The sequence below is a fragment of the Poecilia mexicana genome, unplaced genomic scaffold, assembly GCF_051168715.1.
Source record: "Poecilia mexicana isolate PSO_F unplaced genomic scaffold, ASM5116871v1 scaffold_11, whole genome shotgun sequence".
In the NCBI taxonomy this organism is placed as follows: Eukaryota; Metazoa; Chordata; class Actinopteri; order Cyprinodontiformes; family Poeciliidae; genus Poecilia; species Poecilia mexicana.
The window spans coordinates 4,231,906-4,249,490 of NW_028263380.1; the positions used below are offsets into that span (position 1 = coordinate 4,231,906).

Consider the following 17,585-nt stretch of genomic DNA (forward strand, 5'->3'; position numbering starts at 1 on the left):
CAATAATATAGTGAGATGTAATGTAAAATAAAAAGCAGGAGTTGTTCTTGAAAGCCTGATGTAACAGAAAGCTCTTGGTTGCAGTAGTTAATGTTCAACTACTGCTCTTTCTGTGGAAGTGGAAAACCAGCTGGTGCCCAGGAGCATAAGCTCATGTGAGCAGGCTAATTTGGTTTCCAGAGTCATTTCTATCCGATAGCTGGCCTGCATAATATGAACGCAGTATGCTCTTCACTGAAGAGCAGCTCTCAGGACTTGATTTTGCTGCAGTGTTTTGTCTCATTTAACTGAAAATAATGAACATGGTTTCCTCTGTATTAAATTACCCTGAGAAAGAACACTGTCATGCCTCTTCTCTCTGGGAGAGGTAAGGTTTCAATTAACACTTATTTTCTAATTACTGTCGAAGGAAATACACAAGAAACTGTGTTCCCGGTGATCTGCATGTCATGCTCACTTATTGTTCGGGCTGACGCATTTCTAATTAGAGAAAGTGTTGATTTGCTCCGCTGCACAGGCTGTCAGGGCTTGAATTTTACTCAGCTTTCTATTTTTACCAGCTCTTGTGCTAATTACGGTAAATCGGAGTCTGACTTCTTTTTTTTTCCCATGTGTTTGGAAATGTCAGGTGAGAAGGTTCTCAGAGGCATATTTCTTCACCGAACACCCAAAAGAGATCTGTTTGACGTTTCAGGAAGAGCTGTGAGTCTCTGTCCTTTTAGAAAGTTACTTCGTTTTAGTTGAAAAGTGTTGAATTTACAGTATTATTCCTCCTTAATTAGAATCAACAGACATGGCCAGATAGCTGCAGAAGTGCGGAGCTCTGACTACTTGACCAAAATGCCTCCTTTGCCTGTCGAGTGCCTGGACATCGATGGAGACTGGAACAGCCTGCCCATCATCTTTGAGGACAGATATGCAGAGTCTCTGCTGACAGGTAGCAATAGCTCTACAGACGTACGCCAGCCTTGCTGCTGATTCTCTCATAACTGAACTTTGTTTGTTTGCCCAGAAACGGTATCGCATATGCCAATACTTGAAACCACCAAAGAATTCTCCGCCAAACGGATTCTTCATAGCAGCCAGGAAGCCAAATCACCAGCATTATCCCGGCATTCCTTGGATAGTGAAGATTGCATGGACACTCCCGTGCATATCCCAGTCAAAGCGGATCAAAGGCAAAATGATGTTACAGATACCCAGAGCATCACCCAGACTGAGCACGATAGAGAAGATTCGATGGTTGACGATCAGAAGTTGAAGGAACCAGCAGAAAGGCATGGCACTGATGATGAACCCTTTCCTACAGATCCATCTACTGGAGAAGGAGCTCTTGTTCTTTCCTCTGATTGTACCAACAGTGGTAAAGAGTCTCCTGTTCTCAACGGAAGAGAAAACTTCTCTGTACCTTGTGATGGTAACAACCTTAGCACAACCAATGAGCAAGAAAACCCTGAAGAGGACAGTGATGTCGCTATGCCTTTAAATCACTCCATGGATGATGACAGTGAAGATGTTCCCCCCAACAGCGTGAGTCCCGCTTTGCCTCCGTTCCCCGGAGACCTCAGGAGAGAAATGACTCATCGTGGAAGCTTGGTAAGCTCAAAGATCATGAAGCGCTCGTCGTCTGTAATCTCAGACTCGGGTATCGAGAGCGAACCTAGCTCAGTGGCATGGCCCGTGGAAGTCGCGCTTCGGGGACGACCGTCTCTAGATTTCTCTAGTGAGCGGGAGATCCCAAAACAAATCGTGTTGGACCACCCAGTCCATCGGAGCTGTCTGGAAGGCCTGCGGATGGAGAGCAACGGCAGCCTTCCAAGTGGAGGCATACAGGCCTCTCTCACTTCGATTAGCTCCCTTCCCTACGAGGAGGACCAGCAACAAAGGAAACTCAGCAAACTGACTAAGTCTGTCTCTGCGCCGCAAATAAGCAGCCCGGAAGATGCGGAGGAAGATCACATTTTAATCAGCTTGGAAAAAGACAGGACAAGCTCAGTGTGTCAGCAGGATTTGTGCATTTTGAACATGGATTCAGAACAATCTGAGTTGTCTCAGCTAAGCCTAAATACTGACCACATTGGTAGGAGCGTGGGCTCAGAAAATTCAAACTCTCAGCAGGATCTATCAGAGACCTGTGGAAGAAAGTTGGACTTAAGTGGCACGTCTGATGGGTTACTTTCCCAAAACTCCATAGAGAGGCTTTTCGTACCGGCAAGTGGTGACTGGGGGGATGAAAAGAACCGTCAAAAACACATGAGTGGAGAGAGCGCTTCAGTGGAAGATGTGCATCTCCTCGAATTGGAAGTAGCTCCCTGTAGATGTGGAAGCAAACCGTGTGTGTGTAAAAGTGCAGCAGAGCAGGGCAGCAGTAGCTGCGGAGATGATTGCCAGAGTTTCCACCAGAGTGAGCAGAGAGGCGTCGAGGACAGACATCTGGATCCCCCACAGATGCCCCTGAAACGCTCACAGTCCAACGATCTCACCAACAGGACTGCCGTCAGGCCCATTGACCTCACAGGGCTGAGGGCCATGGAAATAACGTTGCCTCCTAACCTCAGCGGCACATCGAGTGACAAAGACCCTTTGGAAAGCCAGACCAAGGCCTCAAAAATTCCTAACTCCGGGCTGGCCTTTGTGAATAAGAAGATGGTGGAGGTGGTGAACATGTCTGTCTCCTGTGCCCCGACTTGTCTGCCATTTTCATCCGTCCTTAGAGATTCCCCCTCTGTCAGCGGCATATCCGCTCGGCAGGCTTCCTCGCCTATTACCCATCAGCCTCTGGGCTCCTTCGGGATCATTTCCTCATCTTCGCTCAGCCCCTTGGCCATGGATGAGGAGACCAATGAACGGATGCTGAAGTGAGTTTTCATCTCTGACAGTGTTAGAAATTTGAATTCCCTGTTTTTATTTCATGACAGTGGCAAAGCTTCTTACCAAAAGAGCAGATGTAGAACAACATGATAGTCAGAGTAGTTTTATTTGGTAGCTGCAAAACAATACAATGTTCAAACCTTTACCCACATTAAGCCTTTTTAAACCTGGTGGGCGTTTTGCAGGTATTCTTATCTTTTATCCAGAATAAATCTTGTATTGCTGTTTAAGTAGTTTACAAATTTAAAAAAACAAAAATCTATTTCTATTTTTTTATATATAAATGTGTTGTCTGTAGATAACTCTCTGAACTGTGTAAAGACTAGATCAATATAGTATCTGCTTTGTTCCTATAAAGTACAAAATTCCAAGCAAAATATGTATATCAGCATTTTCTCGTTTTAACACAAGATTTACATTTGAATCTACGAAGAAACAAATCTTTCATCTGTCCAAATGTGTCATATCAATGCCAGATTATTTGATGTTCTTTAAACCTGACATACTTTAACCCTCAATTTCTTCATATTATAGGCAATACATCATTTTAACCAATTGGATTTTACAAACCTTAGCAATTCAATATCAGCTTCTTTTCTTTTTTTGTTTTTGTTTTGCAATTTGTGATGGAAGCTGAACAGTTAATACTGAATTTTTCACTGTTAATGGTCAGAATACTACAACCTGCCTTAGTTGAAACATCATGTGTCAGACTGGAAATTAATTTGCTTGCTATAAAGCCAGCCATGAACAATTTTTAAAGTAATATTTATGTCCATTTACAATCTGTGGAGTGACGAGGATGAACCACATGAGCTATTTTGCAACGAACAATAGACAAAAATGACTCTGAATGTGCAATTTAAATGTAGAGGTACTCCAAAAGACTTGTAAGCTATAATTGCACTGACAATTGGTTTTTCTACGAGGTATTGTTTTGGCTGTTGCTTCTCTCATTGTATTGCTAATTTGATGTTGTCCAAAAGGAAATTCAGAATGTCTGACTTCAAAGACCAGAACTGAATTCATAAGATCTGCAGCAGAAGGAGGCTGGCATCCTCTTACAGTAGCTGACAGTTACGCCCACCTGGAAAGTCTAGCACAACAAAAGGAAGTGAGGCCAAATTTGAAGATGGCGGTTGGGAGGAATGCCTTCCAAGTGTATTAAACCACATCAAAGAGTGCGCAGACAAATCCTCCATGATTAGCGAGGAGTTTAGGAAGCGCAATCGGATTTGTTTTGACTCCTGCACGGCTAAAGTCTGTAACCTGGCGGGATGACAGGGCCAAACTTCAAGGAGCTTACTTATGAGAGTGAGAATTTTGCTTAGAAGCTTTGCTTTGCTTAGAAGTGGGCAATACAATTGTGCTGCCAGTTCAGTAGCAACATTTAGAGCGGTTCTCTCTCGCAGTTTGAGAGAAAGTTTAAAAGAAACTTTTCCTCCAAACACCATCTTATGACAGTTTTTTAGGTTTGGCGAGTCCCTGTCTTCATTTTGTCTCCAATCATTATTTGAAAGCTGGGCTTTTACAGTCTACAGCTTCTTCTGCCCAATGTTAGAATAAATAGAGATGTTGAAAACAAGGCTTGGTTTTGATCAGCTCTAGTAACCAATGGTTTCATGTCAGAGCTTGTTCCTTCCTCTTTTCAAACTTAAATTCAAGTAATTTAGATAGAAGGTCACTTTTTTTATTTGCTTAGAGAATAGAAATAATCAGTCCCTCCAGGATGTCATGATGGCTTTTTGTGATCATTGCAGCCTAATTTTACTGATTTCGCAGGAACTTTTTCAAAACAATGTGGTCAAAGTTGCAAATTTCTTTAAGCTTTCCTTTTGTCTTACGTAAAAAGTTGAAACAAGATTTTAACATACTTGAAATAATATTTTCAAACACCCTTAATATAAATCAAATCATGCCCTCCTACCAAATGCCATCTCCCTTTTCTCCAGTTTCTTCAAAGCCAAAGAGGAGCTTCTGAAAGAGTTGAAGTTCCAGGCTAGCTTGTACAGTGACCTTCCTCTCCTGGCGTCAGATCTGCCCTACTTCCCTCCTGAGGAGGACGACGAGGAGTTTGAAGACGGGATACATCTCGTGGTGTGTGTCCACGGTCTTGACGGTGAGACATATTTCTCCTAAATTTTCTGAGAACATGTACCTCACTAGCAGACAGCCCTCTTCAAGTCCCTGAGCTGAATTTCTGTCCCCGCAGGCAACAGCGCGGACCTCCGACTGGTCAAGACGTTCATTGAACTGGGCCTGCCGGGATCCAGGCTCGACTTCCTGATGTCTGAACGGAATCAGGTGCGTTTTAGACGATGAAGGAAGCAAAGCAGATGTCGCACGTGAAAGCTCCTTAAGCCGATTTGCAGATCGGTTTACTCTGCCGTGTCTTTTGCCACAGGCCGACACGTTTGCAGATTTCGACACCATGACGGACCGACTCCTAGACGAGATCATTCAGCACATCCAGCTGTACAATCTCACTATTGGCAGGATAAGGTCAGTGGCTTAAGGGACTGTAACATTATGTCTTTTATTTGGTTTTTAAATACTTTTTACAATTAAAAAGCTGAAAAAGATTCATTTTTTTCAGTGGTAGACTCACCACCTTCTATTTCCAAGGGGCAGCAAAAGCAGATGAGGTGGATTAGCACTTCTTGCCAAAAACTGGTAGTGTCATCCTGGACATGTTACTTTGAAATATTGTTTATGCTAAGTGGATATTAAACTGTTAGCATGTCATGACATTCATAAAGCTGTTATAGAGCAACAGTGTCTACAGGCAGAGGCTTTTTCAGATTTGTTTTAATACTAACTGATATAGGAGATCATCATCATCCACAATTATTGATTAATCAATCAGTAATTTCTTAATATTGATGAAAAAGTACTAGTTCCATTGGTAGAGTTTCTTTTATAACACTGGAAAAATGTCTTGTTATAAGTGAAATAATCTGACAAAGAACTAGCACTTTTTTCATCAACATTAAGAAATTATTGACTTAAAACAAGCTCGTAATTCTTGCTGAAAAGGTACTTCTAAGTTACTTGTCTCTTATTTCAAGTGTCCTAAGATATTTTCACTAGAAACTGAACCAAAAATACTTGGTAAGGTTTTATGTTTTTGCAGTGTAGTCTACCTTCTTTCACATCCCTTGCTCAGTCATCTACATAGGATGAGAAATATGTTTTTTTCCCTGTGTTAGGCTGGCTCTCACTTTGTATTAACTCTGAATTGCTAGAGAAATCTGTCTTTAGGTGACTCTGAAGGTATTTGGTTGACCTGGATTTTAGAGTAAAGATTTAAGAGCATTATTCAAATTTTTATTGGTAAAATAAAACAACCATTTATTATATTCCCTTCGCTCAACCACAAAGGACTGCATCTGTAAACCACATTACTGACAAATTCCCTCGATAACAACTTAACCAAGCCCACAGCAGCACACAGTTTGTCCAGCAGATGGCAGCAGAGTCCTTACGTTGACTCTCGACAAGACCTTAAAACGAACAGAATTGTTGAATTTATGATAATGTATTGACACGGCATGAGTAAATGACAGAAAATGGATGACAAGCTCTTATCATTCGTTGCCAATAAGCCTCTGACTTTCACGTGATAGGCCGCGTTCCTCTATGCAGCACGCTGCTGCCGAGCTCTAATCAAATTAAGCTATTCATCTTCTCACTTAATTGCCCCCAATGTGCCAATTTGTTTCTTTGTTGCGAGTTTCCACCCAAGTTTCTCCAACTCTCCTTCATTGTGACATATTCTCCTGAGAGCGAGCATCAAAGCCAAAAAGCAGCGGACTGCCTCAACAGCATCTGCTTCTTTCAACGTTATACCTCTGTGTTCAGTTAGCAGGGAGACAGATGAGAGAGAGAGAGACAGAGTCTTGATGAGGGACGGCGGGCTGAGCCGCGGCATTACAGTAATTAAACTAAGCGACAGAAACAGCTTGATGAAGCTAACGCTTCCCGCTGCTGTTAGCTCGCATGTCCTCTGGCTGAGCTCAGTTAAGTTGTCAGTCGCTTTGAGAACGTTCTGCGTTACCAGTCGCTGATGTGTCGAGCTCCTGCGGCGGTGTCGCGGGTCAGCGCCGTCAGGGGATTTATTTTCCAGCGCTGCGGCTAAACGTGAAAAACCGACTCGTAAAAGTGCAGCTGCGGAAAATAAATCCTATAACGCCGCTGAGGCAGTGGCGGACGGTTTACTTGAGCTCTATAGTACCTACATTTTTGAGTATCTTTACTGGAGTATTCATTTTTAGGGGAACTTGACTTTCCCTCCGCTACATGTCACAGATGAATACTGCACTTTCAGGTTTCTAGGAAGCGTTTTGTTACTCGTTCCTTTTGGCTCAGCATACCAGGGGCCACTAGATAAACGGAGGAGTAAATCAGAAAACAAAAACAAAAAAACCTGGAGATTTCAGAGTTTTTGTCAGAGATTCAGAAATTGATCTAAAGATTTTATAACTTTTAGGAGAAAACTTACTCCATTTTTTTTATCTACAATTGTCGTAGCATAGCTTTGTTGCTGTTTTTTTTTTTTTTTTTTTTTTTTTACTGAAACGCATTTGGCCACATGCTATGCTATGTCATTACTATTATCTACCAGTGTTGCTGTTTGTGTGGAGGAAAACACATCTCTCCTGTATCTTTTTTTCGGGGCAATGTTTTTTTTTCTTTTCTTGAATAATAAAAATAGCTATCTTTTTTTTTATTGCATTTCTATGCTGAAGTTTTCACAGGTGGTCTAGACCTTTTTTTTATATATATATGAATACTTCAGGTGGTTTTATTTCCACCTTTGAATACTTAAGTATTTCAAAAGTAAGTACTTCAGTACTTCAAAACTTGAGTAAACTTTTGACCAAGCAACTTTTCCTTGCAGCTTCATCGGCCATTCCCTGGGCAACGTCATCATCCGGTCGGTGCTGACCAGGCCTCGCTTCCGCTGCTACCTGCCCAGGCTGCACACCTTCCTCTCTCTGTCCGGCCCACACCTGGGAACGCTGTACAACAACAGCGCCTTGGTCAGCACAGGTCAGTTCCCTGCTTAAACACATAATCTTACTAAGTATTTTTGGTCTAGATTCTGGTGAAAACATCTTAGTGCAATAAATAAGACTAAATCAATTCACAAGTAACGTTTTAGAAAGACATAGCTTGTTTTCAATAAATAATTTCTTAATATTGATAACAAATACTAATTCCACTCGCAGATTATTGTACTTACAATAATCATTATTCAATTTTTTTTTATAAATTAATGTACCACTTTTTTGACAATATTAAAGGAAATATTGACTTCTGACAAGCTCGTTAAGTTAAGTTACTTAAGTTTTCTCTTATTTCAAGGTTGCTAACTAGACCAGAATACTTACCAAGTGGTAAGATCAGATTATCAAAATTACATTTGTTCGCTAAATGCCACAATATATTACTGGTAAAAAAATAAATTTTATATAATTTTTTTTCTAATTCAGAAGTTGACATACACTTTAATCAGCTTAAAATCACCCAGATGTTTAAAGTAACCTTCTGTGTTCATTAAAATTCACATCACGTGAGTTAAACAGGTTCACCTGAGGCAACATCTCGAACAGAAACTCCTCCTTATGTGGCATCATAAAGAAACCAAAAAAATTCACATAAGATCAGAAAATTGCACTCTTGGGAGGCTTTTTGGAGTTTTCCAAGCTAACTTTTGCCTCGACCAGCCCTGGATGAACTCTGGTTTTCTGATTGATTGCTTTCTCGACTCTAAGACCAATCTAAAACGTCTTTTTTTTTCACAGGAAGTCGTGTTTTTGATGACTTAGATGTATAGCTGGACCTTGAGAAGTAGATGCGAGTCTAACTTAACTGCAGAGAGTTGCTGAACCAAGATGTTTTGAAAAAGCACATAAATCTGCTTAATGGTGCCGTTGAGGATATTTTATGTGTACTAACCTTTTATGTGACCACCTGTTTACAGCAGAACAAACCAAATCCGTCACAAGATGTTCCTTCATTAATGATCGACTGATGGTTGGACAAACACTTTGTCTTCATGAGATCACCTGTTTGTCTTCTTCTCAATCATACATATGGACAAAATGTATCACATTTATTGTTTTTGACCAATACGGTTAAAAAAAACAACAAAAACGTATAAGGTTTCATAAGTTCATTCACTGTCACAATAAATGGATGGTATTGGAATCGTCATGGTAATACCATAATTGCTTCGGTCTGATTGGACGCAGTATTGATATCATTTATCCAGTTGGGTGAACTCTAACTGCTCACATGTTCAAACCTGACATGTTTGTTAAACTGGTGAGAGAACGGTAGAGATTTGGTTTACTGGAAGAAACAACAGTTTGGACAGTATGGGATAATGGAAACATCTCAATATTTAGCAATAGAATCACATTTAAAAGTGCATCATTTTCCAGACCGGATAGCTCTAGTGCTTGTATACAAACCATTTTTGACTTTTCCAAGTTTCTGAATAAATTTGGTTCACTTTTAGCTGAATTTAATCTGTTCCAGGACAGAAAACAACTTTTCTTTCCCGGTACCATTGGTACCAATGGGAATATACCAATGTACCAATGGTATATGCATTGATATATTGCACATACCAATGTTCGTCTTCTTAAAGCTGTAGTAGGCAACTTTTCTAAAAATGATTTATTTACTATTTTACATATTTGCTACTAAAACTGTCACTATGTTCTGACAGTACCATCATCATGAAACATGTAATCTGTAAAAAAAACTAAGATCCTCGGCCTCCAACCTGTGGTCAGAAACAACCAATCAGAGCCAGGGAGAGGGTCTTAGCACTGTCAATCATACTCATGTACACACAAAATGGAAATACCTAGATATTGCATAAGTTTGACATTTTGTCATTTCTTACATTGCAAAGTGATTTTCCCCCAACTTTTTTTCTGTGTGTTTGTGTGTGTGTGTGTTTCTTAGGTCTGTGGTTAATGCAGAAGCTGAAGAAGTCGGGATCCTTGCTGCAGCTCACCTTCAGAGATCACGTCGATCCGCGGAAAACCTTCCTCTACCTCCTGAGTCAGAAACCAGGTACGGCGTGAACAAAGGCAGCGAGCCGACGGCCCCGCTTTACAGCCTGCCACTTGAAAGGCCCTCTGTTCAAATATTCATGGAAAAAAAGTTGTCATCTCATCTTTTTTGTTTGTCAAATTTCCGTGTGTCAGCTTGGTCACACACACACACACACACACACACACACGCAAACCCTTCACCAGCGAACTGTGAGAGGCCTCCCTACTGTGAGCGTGGAACAAAGCAGCCGTTTGTCACACAGGCATGAAGAAGATAAGCCTGAAACCCCCCTCCCCCCTCTGCTCCCCTCTCTTTCACTTCTCCACTAGAGCTGCAGCAGGCTGACAAAATGATCCAAAACCCTGTCATTGGTAACTCAACAGTGAACTCTCTTAAAAGCACGCCAACAGGAGACCAAAGAAAAAAAGAAAAACAACACACAGCTTTATCATATCAAGCCTGTCATTGTGTTTGATGATTGTACTCTGTGTTTTACAACTGATTTCTTCCCCTTCCTCCATCTCCTGCCCTCTTTACCTGTCTCTGGCTCTCTTTCTCTCTCAAACAAGCAGCAATCTCATTCAGTTTGTTTTGTTTTGTTTTTTGTTTTTTTTTATTTTGTTTTTTTGTTGGGCTTTTAGGGCTGCAGTACTTCAAGAATGTGGTGTTGGTGGCGTCTCCACAGGACCGATACGTCCCGTTCCACTCAGCCAGGATAGAGATGTGCACGACTGCCCTGAAAGACAGGACCACAGGTTAGAAGTGTAGATTTTGGGGGATTCCAAAAACTTGAATTATCAAAGGTTGTGTCTTTTATGATATTCTGCTGCTCTGTGGTGGGTGCTGACATTTTGAGGGGTCAGCTCCTCAAGTGGAAAAGAAGGGCACCTTAGGAACACCAGAGGAAAAATTACAAACATGTTGTCATTTTGTCTAATTTTGGTAACATAGGGTTATAAATCCATAATTGTATCTTGGGCCAAACACTTTAAACCAAAAATAAAACATTTCAAGAAGGTAGTTTTGAAGGAAATGTCTGAAGACGACACAGAGTGCATGAAATGAAAACAAAAATGGAGTGGTGTCAGATCTTTGTGCTTGTAGGATCTCTCTTTAGTCTTTGGTGAAAGACCATGAGCCGTTTCTCTCACTGGCACTAGACATGCAAAAAAAAAAAAAAAAAAATCGGCCCGTTTTACGCTGTTTGCTTCGTCCAGAGGGTTCAGGTTCTCGGCGGAGGCTTGGACCTTGTTGAAGGTTTAAATTTGACCCAATCCCTGATGTTTGTCCATGACATATGTAATGAACCAGTTCAATGCTACGAAGCACTGAACTGGTTCATTACTGGAAAATTACCGTTACTTACCTGAAATTGCCTGTAAACAGCCGTCCTCTCCTGCAGAGAGAAGTGCTGAGCCGAACCAGTCGGCTGTTGATGTTAATTTGGAGGCGTGGCCAACACAGACTGAAAGGCTTCCTTCACTTCCTCTATTGCCATCACTAAAACTACAGACAGACAAAACAGAAAATCCACTTCGTTGTTCACAACTTCTTTCTGTTCTCTGATTGGCCCATTAGAGATTTTACCAGAAGGGGCGTGGCGGTCGTGCAGGGGTAAAGCTGACCCATGCATGGAGACCCTTGTCGTGGCTGTCACTGGTTTGCGTCCCGACCTAATGACCTGTGCTGCATGTCTCCCCCCCTCACAACTCACTTTTTTCTGTCTTGCACCTGTCAAGATCTTTAAAAAGAAAAGAAAAAAAGAATAAATTCTACTGGAGGAATCCAAGTCAAAGAGAGAAAACTAAGACTGAGCTGCAAGCGAGATATGAAGACAATAGAAAAGCACATGAAGGCCCTGGCCAGGCTAGACACACACATTACCCAGAATGCTTCCTGCTTTCACATATGCATTCAAATCTCACCAGAGTTAATTTCAACCGAACCAAGACCGAGGTTCTTTCAGACTAGAATTTGCTTTTCTTGGTCTGTATCAGAGTTCGATGACACATTCACACCTCCCTAAGCGAACCGGACTTTCTAGACAAACAAACTAGAATTTATAAACCGGGCTAGTGTGATTTACTTTTCACAAAAAAATTACAATTTAGTCCATAACACACTTTTTTTTAAGACAATTTCATGTTGTCTCACTGCATCTTCCCTCATTTTGTCCTGAAGGGCCCGTTTACACCGAGATGATCAACAACCTCCTGCAGCCGGTGGTGGAGGCCAAGGAGTGCCACCTGATCCGGCAGAACGTGTTCCACGCCCTGCCAAACACGGCCAACACGCTGATCGGCCGCGCTGCCCACATCGCCGTCCTGGACTCTGAGCTCTTCCTGGAGAAATTCTTCCTGGTGGCGGGGCTCAACTACTTCAAATAGAGGCAGTGGAACCACAGCTTACCAGAACCGAGAGTGGAGAGTCTACGTTTTCTCATTACTCTGTACAGTCCATGTTACGAATGTAAAAAAAAAAAAGAAAAAAAAAAGGTCCGACCTGTAAATCCTACCTTTTAGCCTCGTTAGCCATCGTCCTAAAAGAATTAGTGTGTATTGACTGTTCCTTTTGAAAACTCAGATGAGTGTGATGTGTAGCTACCCAACACGAAACATCTGAGGGCGATAAAGAGAAAAACGGAGGATGTTTTGTCTGCCTTATGTTACGCTCTCAGCCAGAAACACAAGCAGAAGCAAACGCCGTTCCCTGCTCTCCCTTTAGACCTCATTTAAAACATTCTGCGTTTGCTGGTTGATGAATTCTTTCGGTAAGAGCCACACCGATGTTGTTCTTCACACCGTCTGTAGAACTAATGCAATAGATGTGCGGTGTTTAACCCTATGATTGTACATGGAGTATATTGTTGTACAGGAAACAGCTCTTCCTTTATACAAAAGAGATATATTGTTTAAAATTATTTATTTTTACGTATCTACAGTGTAAGTACTTTTAAATGTGAACGTCCGTGTCTTTGTGTGAGCTCCATTGATGTTGTCCCATGTGGGGAGAGGTGGAACAGGCTGTAGCTGAAAATTGACTTCATTCATAGCCTTTTAGCTCAGTTGTCTAAATGTTAAGCAAAAAGTGAGTTATTTTATGTTTCTAAAGACTTTTACATTTTCCAATCAGCAAATTGATCAAACCCCACAGCAGCCAACAAAGCTACTGAAAACACTAAGCACCAACAACAAAGTGCTAGTAACCTTTCTCACATGTATAAATATCTGCCCATTTAAAAATGTTTAAAACAAAACTATAAGGGTGTAAAATAATACTAAATCTAATAGCAAAGTTTCCAGGTTTGGCTAGATGATGACATCCTTGCTTAACGACATCATCATCTAGCGATGGTGTGCAGGTGTTTACACTCAACATTTTAGAATCCTGGTGCGTGTGGACGGTTTGTCATCGACATGAACAAACTGACGTCCATAACACAGATTGAATGCATCTGTCAGATTACTTCAAGAATTCTAGATGAGAAAAAATATTAGCTACAGGTTAATACATGAAGGAGTATTAAATCTGAAGAGGCCGCATTCTAAAAGTATTTTAGTGCTATATTAAATTCTGTGTTACTGTACAACTCTAACAACAGGTGTGGCCCTCATAAGTGTGACTTTTAGGCCGTTTGGAAAGCGTAACATTTTACAATAAATGTTCCCTCTGTGTTTATATTAATAATATGCGTGTAAAAACAAACCGACTTTCAGATTCTAACCTGCAGCTTTGGGTTTAGCTTGAACCACTTGCTTTTTGTACAGAAACCTCCACAAACAACAGAAAAACAGGACAATCCCTTTAGTCATAGGGCAAACAGTCTAGAGACACGTTTCTACAAAGAAGGCTGGGTACAATCCAAGTGTCAGGACATAGCATTAGAGTCTGCCACCCACTAGGTGTTCCTTGTTAGCCCGGAAAGTGTTTTCATGTAAAATTCTAAATTATTACATTTTTCCGACCAGCCAATATGTTATCTTTAGCTAGGTTCAATGACAACATATTAGCGTCAGTGTAGGTAAAAATGAGTAAGTTTCCGCCAAAAAATCTCAGAAATTTGGAAGTGAATCTCAGACATTTTCTAGAAAAAAAAATAATGGATGTTCAAAAGCCTAAAACTTTCTATGTTTGAAAATGTTTGACTTTTAAACTCATTAATGTCGTTTTTTTTCTAAAAAAAAAATAAAAAATTGTTTTTTTCATACAGAAATGTATGTATCCACATTGACCCTAATACGGCGCCATAAGATTCACTATGATCAACATGCTGGTGGCTTCACTTAAAAAACTAAAATTTGAAAAACTTTTGTAAGTTTTTTGGTTTGGTTCTGAAATACTTTTATCAAAAATATGCTGCTTGGTGCATTTACTCTTGCAGTATTTATCTAAATGATTTTGTCCATCTGGTAGCTACTGAGGCTCGGTCAGACAGTTGAGCTGATTATTTAGTCCAATTATTTGTAGAGGCATGACTACCCCAAGCTATTAGATCAACTTATTGTGAAGGATCTCTATTAGTTATGAGACAAACAGGCAGTAAACAGGCTCACTAATATAATCAAGCTTATATAACGAGAGAAAGAAACATGACTAATTACTACAACATTATGGTTTAATAGCCATCATTTTCCTAATGAGACATTTTTTAATGTCTCAATTAAAATCCTCATTTGACGTCCACAAGTTTCTAATAAGGGTAGATTAGCGTTTCATTGCTTTCATTTTTCAGGAAATTTAAATGATTTTGAATGAACTGCCATGATTTACCTATGTTGTTTTCTAAATCATCATGATGCATATCAAAATGTCATCAGCATAATGAGAGATTTTTTTTTATTTCTTTGCTACATGCACACTGCATGATGTGGTTTTCAAGCAGTTTTGTGAAAACCCCCGTTTATCAACATATCCATCGTATTGTGTTTACATTTTCTGAAGCTGGAAACGTTTCATTAGGCATTTCAGACCCAGCAGCGCTGCGTGACATGGATCTGCTGCGTAATGTATTTATGTACATACAGAGAGATATATTTTAACCTTTGCACTGGTTTGTTGGCAAGTGCACTTTATTGACAACCTTGAATCAACCTCTACTAGCTTTAAAAGAATACAAACAGCTTTTCGTGTGTGTGTGTGGTTACTGTTAGAAGATTGCACTTGCTTCTTTTGTTCTGAAGGTCGTGTCGTGTGCTTATCGTGAGAGGTAAAGTCTGGTCTCATCTGTTCGCTGTCTTGCAGAACAACTGATAACTTGACAAAGTGCTTTTTTTTGTTGGGGAAGCTGTTACATTGTAAGCAGTGATAGTCACTAGCTGTGTTTCTGTTACAAATGTGCGCAAATCTTTGTCTATTTTCTGCTAATGTCGAAAAAACACAATTTCGCAATTGGCTTTTCTATTAAATAATAAATCAAATCAAAATCACACATGTTCACACAACAAGTTTTCAAAAATCATGGCAGCGACAGATGTAAACGTTTACATGAGATGTATTCATAATTCAGCGCTCGTCATCGATCAGCCAATCAGAGGAGACGTTGGCATCTTAATCAGGTGTTGGACTAAGAAGCCCCGCCTACTTGGGAGCAGCTACGTCTGAGGCGTTTTGGGGAAATTGTAGTCGTATGTTGCATAATGACATGAATGTCTGAAGAAAAAAAAACCGCATCATCCTCGTCCTCTGTTCTGTCATTATCTTTGTAACATCTGGTTGTTGATCATGTGATTCGTGGGATCCGAAAAATTTTGATACAACCGAAACAAAACATCTCATCTTAGTGCAAAAACGTTTTGAGGAACACAAGTTTTACTGAATTGGCATGATTCCATTGAGCACATTTATTTCCGTAATTTCAATTTACACAATTTTACGGTTAATAGAAATGCAGCTGGTGACTCCAGTCACCTGGCCGTAGTTTTGAAGCATTTTCAAAACGCCACAACGCAAAGCTGCCATGCCTCGTTTTGCTACTCACACACCCCGATACACACGCTTTCTCTGGATGAGGCTTGAGCCTGCGTTTGGCCACTAAGAATAAATCCAGAGAAAAAAACGGTTGAGTGTGCCCTTCAAAGTTAGCTACAAAACAGTTTTCTGCTCTGTCGGAAGGGTAAATTGTTGCAAGAGTTACAAAATCACATTTAGATAGTTTTGAAGTCTGATCACACAGTGGAAAACAGCGTTTGCCACGTACAGCCCAGTAGCTGTAAAAGAGTGAACTGATGTTGCTAATGGTGCGTTTTGAGGTGTTCCCCAAACCCAATTCATCCTTTTTAGTTTCTCTGTCAACCTTCAGAACTATGTGACTTGAACCTCTCTGTATTCAATTGCCCTTTACTGGAGTGCGTGAATTATTTATGTGACAGAAGTGTTCTCTACACCGTTGCTCAGCTACCTTTCCTGTGTTTGAACTGAATGTAAAAAAGTTTGAAGTCACTGTGAGGAACTTCCATTGATTTCTTCTTACTTACATACATGTATAGTACATTAACTAGTACTACATCTGTGCCAATATTACTGAAATATTTTTATATGTTGCTGACCATACTGTATGTACTCTGAAGTAGCTTGTGTTCTATGTAACAAATTAAAAATACTATATATATGTATATATATCATAGTACTATCCAATGAAGTTAGAAATAAAAAGTATTCCTTTTGCATTCCGTTTATTTTTGCCTTCCTGAGTCTTCATTTAACTTCCCTTTAAATTTAGCGCATGTAATTCTGCAATTTTGAGCAAAATTACCACAAGTGATGGTAAATAAAAAAATTTAGCTAGCCAATAATTAATTACCTTTTAATATGTGAATGGCTACGTAACAACATCTGAGGTCTTTCTTGTCTGGCTTGTACACATCTCAGATGGCTTGCTAGTGTGGCATCATGGGAAAATCGATGTTCCTGTCTCTGGCAACACAGTCCAGAATACAACACAGTGAGCTTATGTTTTCAATTTTCTTCATTTAGTCCTAACAGAATGACTAAATATTATATAATGAAATAAAATTTTCTTAATTTCTCACACATATATCGCATTTCTTTAGTGCCTTGAAATTGGGCCTCTGTCTCTTTAAGAAACTCCTGCTCTTTCTGAACCTCCGCCTTCATGAAGTCATCACAACATGGCTCCTCTATTAACCCTTTAACACCGTCCTCGCTTTTCAGCTGTGCTTCTTTTGACCATATAATTGCATAATTTGACATTTTGATTGTTTTTCAATTAAGTTTTGGCTTATTTTGCAAAATCACAATAGAACATATTTTCACATTATACAAGTCACACGATCAAATGTGACTGTCGCCAACCACAAAGAAGACCACCAGACATGGCATGGCTTGTTTTTTTAATGAGTAGAGGTGTGCCGATCGATCGGCCACCGATCATAATCGGCCAATTTCCGTGAAAAAGTGTATGATCGGTGATCGCCGATCACGGTCTCTTGTTCCCGTATCTCATTTGCAGCCTGCGTGTGCGGCTGATCTCTTTCCTTCACACTGCGCAAGCGCGCAGCAGTAAATCCTAAACGATGTGGTGTGGAACTTGAACGCTCTGAGAGTGAACAGGGAAGTTTGCGTGTTGCGGTGGAAATTTACTTCGGGGGTGAAGCACGTCAAAATGCATCAACACGACGAAT

The 17,585-nt window shown here is 40.3% G+C and overlaps 1 protein-coding gene across 1 annotated transcript in view; it reads left to right on the forward strand.

The window, feature by feature from the left end:
- Window positions 1-16,619, forward strand: part of fam135b (family with sequence similarity 135 member B) — a 55,547-nt gene extending 38,928 nt beyond the window's left edge. The window contains exons 11-20 of the mRNA XM_088010086.1: window positions 629-702; window positions 783-937; window positions 1,013-2,858; window positions 4,824-4,990; window positions 5,084-5,175; window positions 5,276-5,373; window positions 7,772-7,923; window positions 9,853-9,963; window positions 10,587-10,700; window positions 12,127-16,619. Of these exons, the coding sequence (XP_087866212.1) occupies window positions 629-702; window positions 783-937; window positions 1,013-2,858; window positions 4,824-4,990; window positions 5,084-5,175; window positions 5,276-5,373; window positions 7,772-7,923; window positions 9,853-9,963; window positions 10,587-10,700; window positions 12,127-12,332 (3,015 nt within the window). The 3' untranslated portion in view covers window positions 12,333-16,619. The remainder of the gene's footprint in view (window positions 1-628; window positions 703-782; window positions 938-1,012; window positions 2,859-4,823; window positions 4,991-5,083; window positions 5,176-5,275; window positions 5,374-7,771; window positions 7,924-9,852; window positions 9,964-10,586; window positions 10,701-12,126) is intronic.
- The last annotated feature ends 966 nt before the right edge of the window (window positions 16,620-17,585 follow it).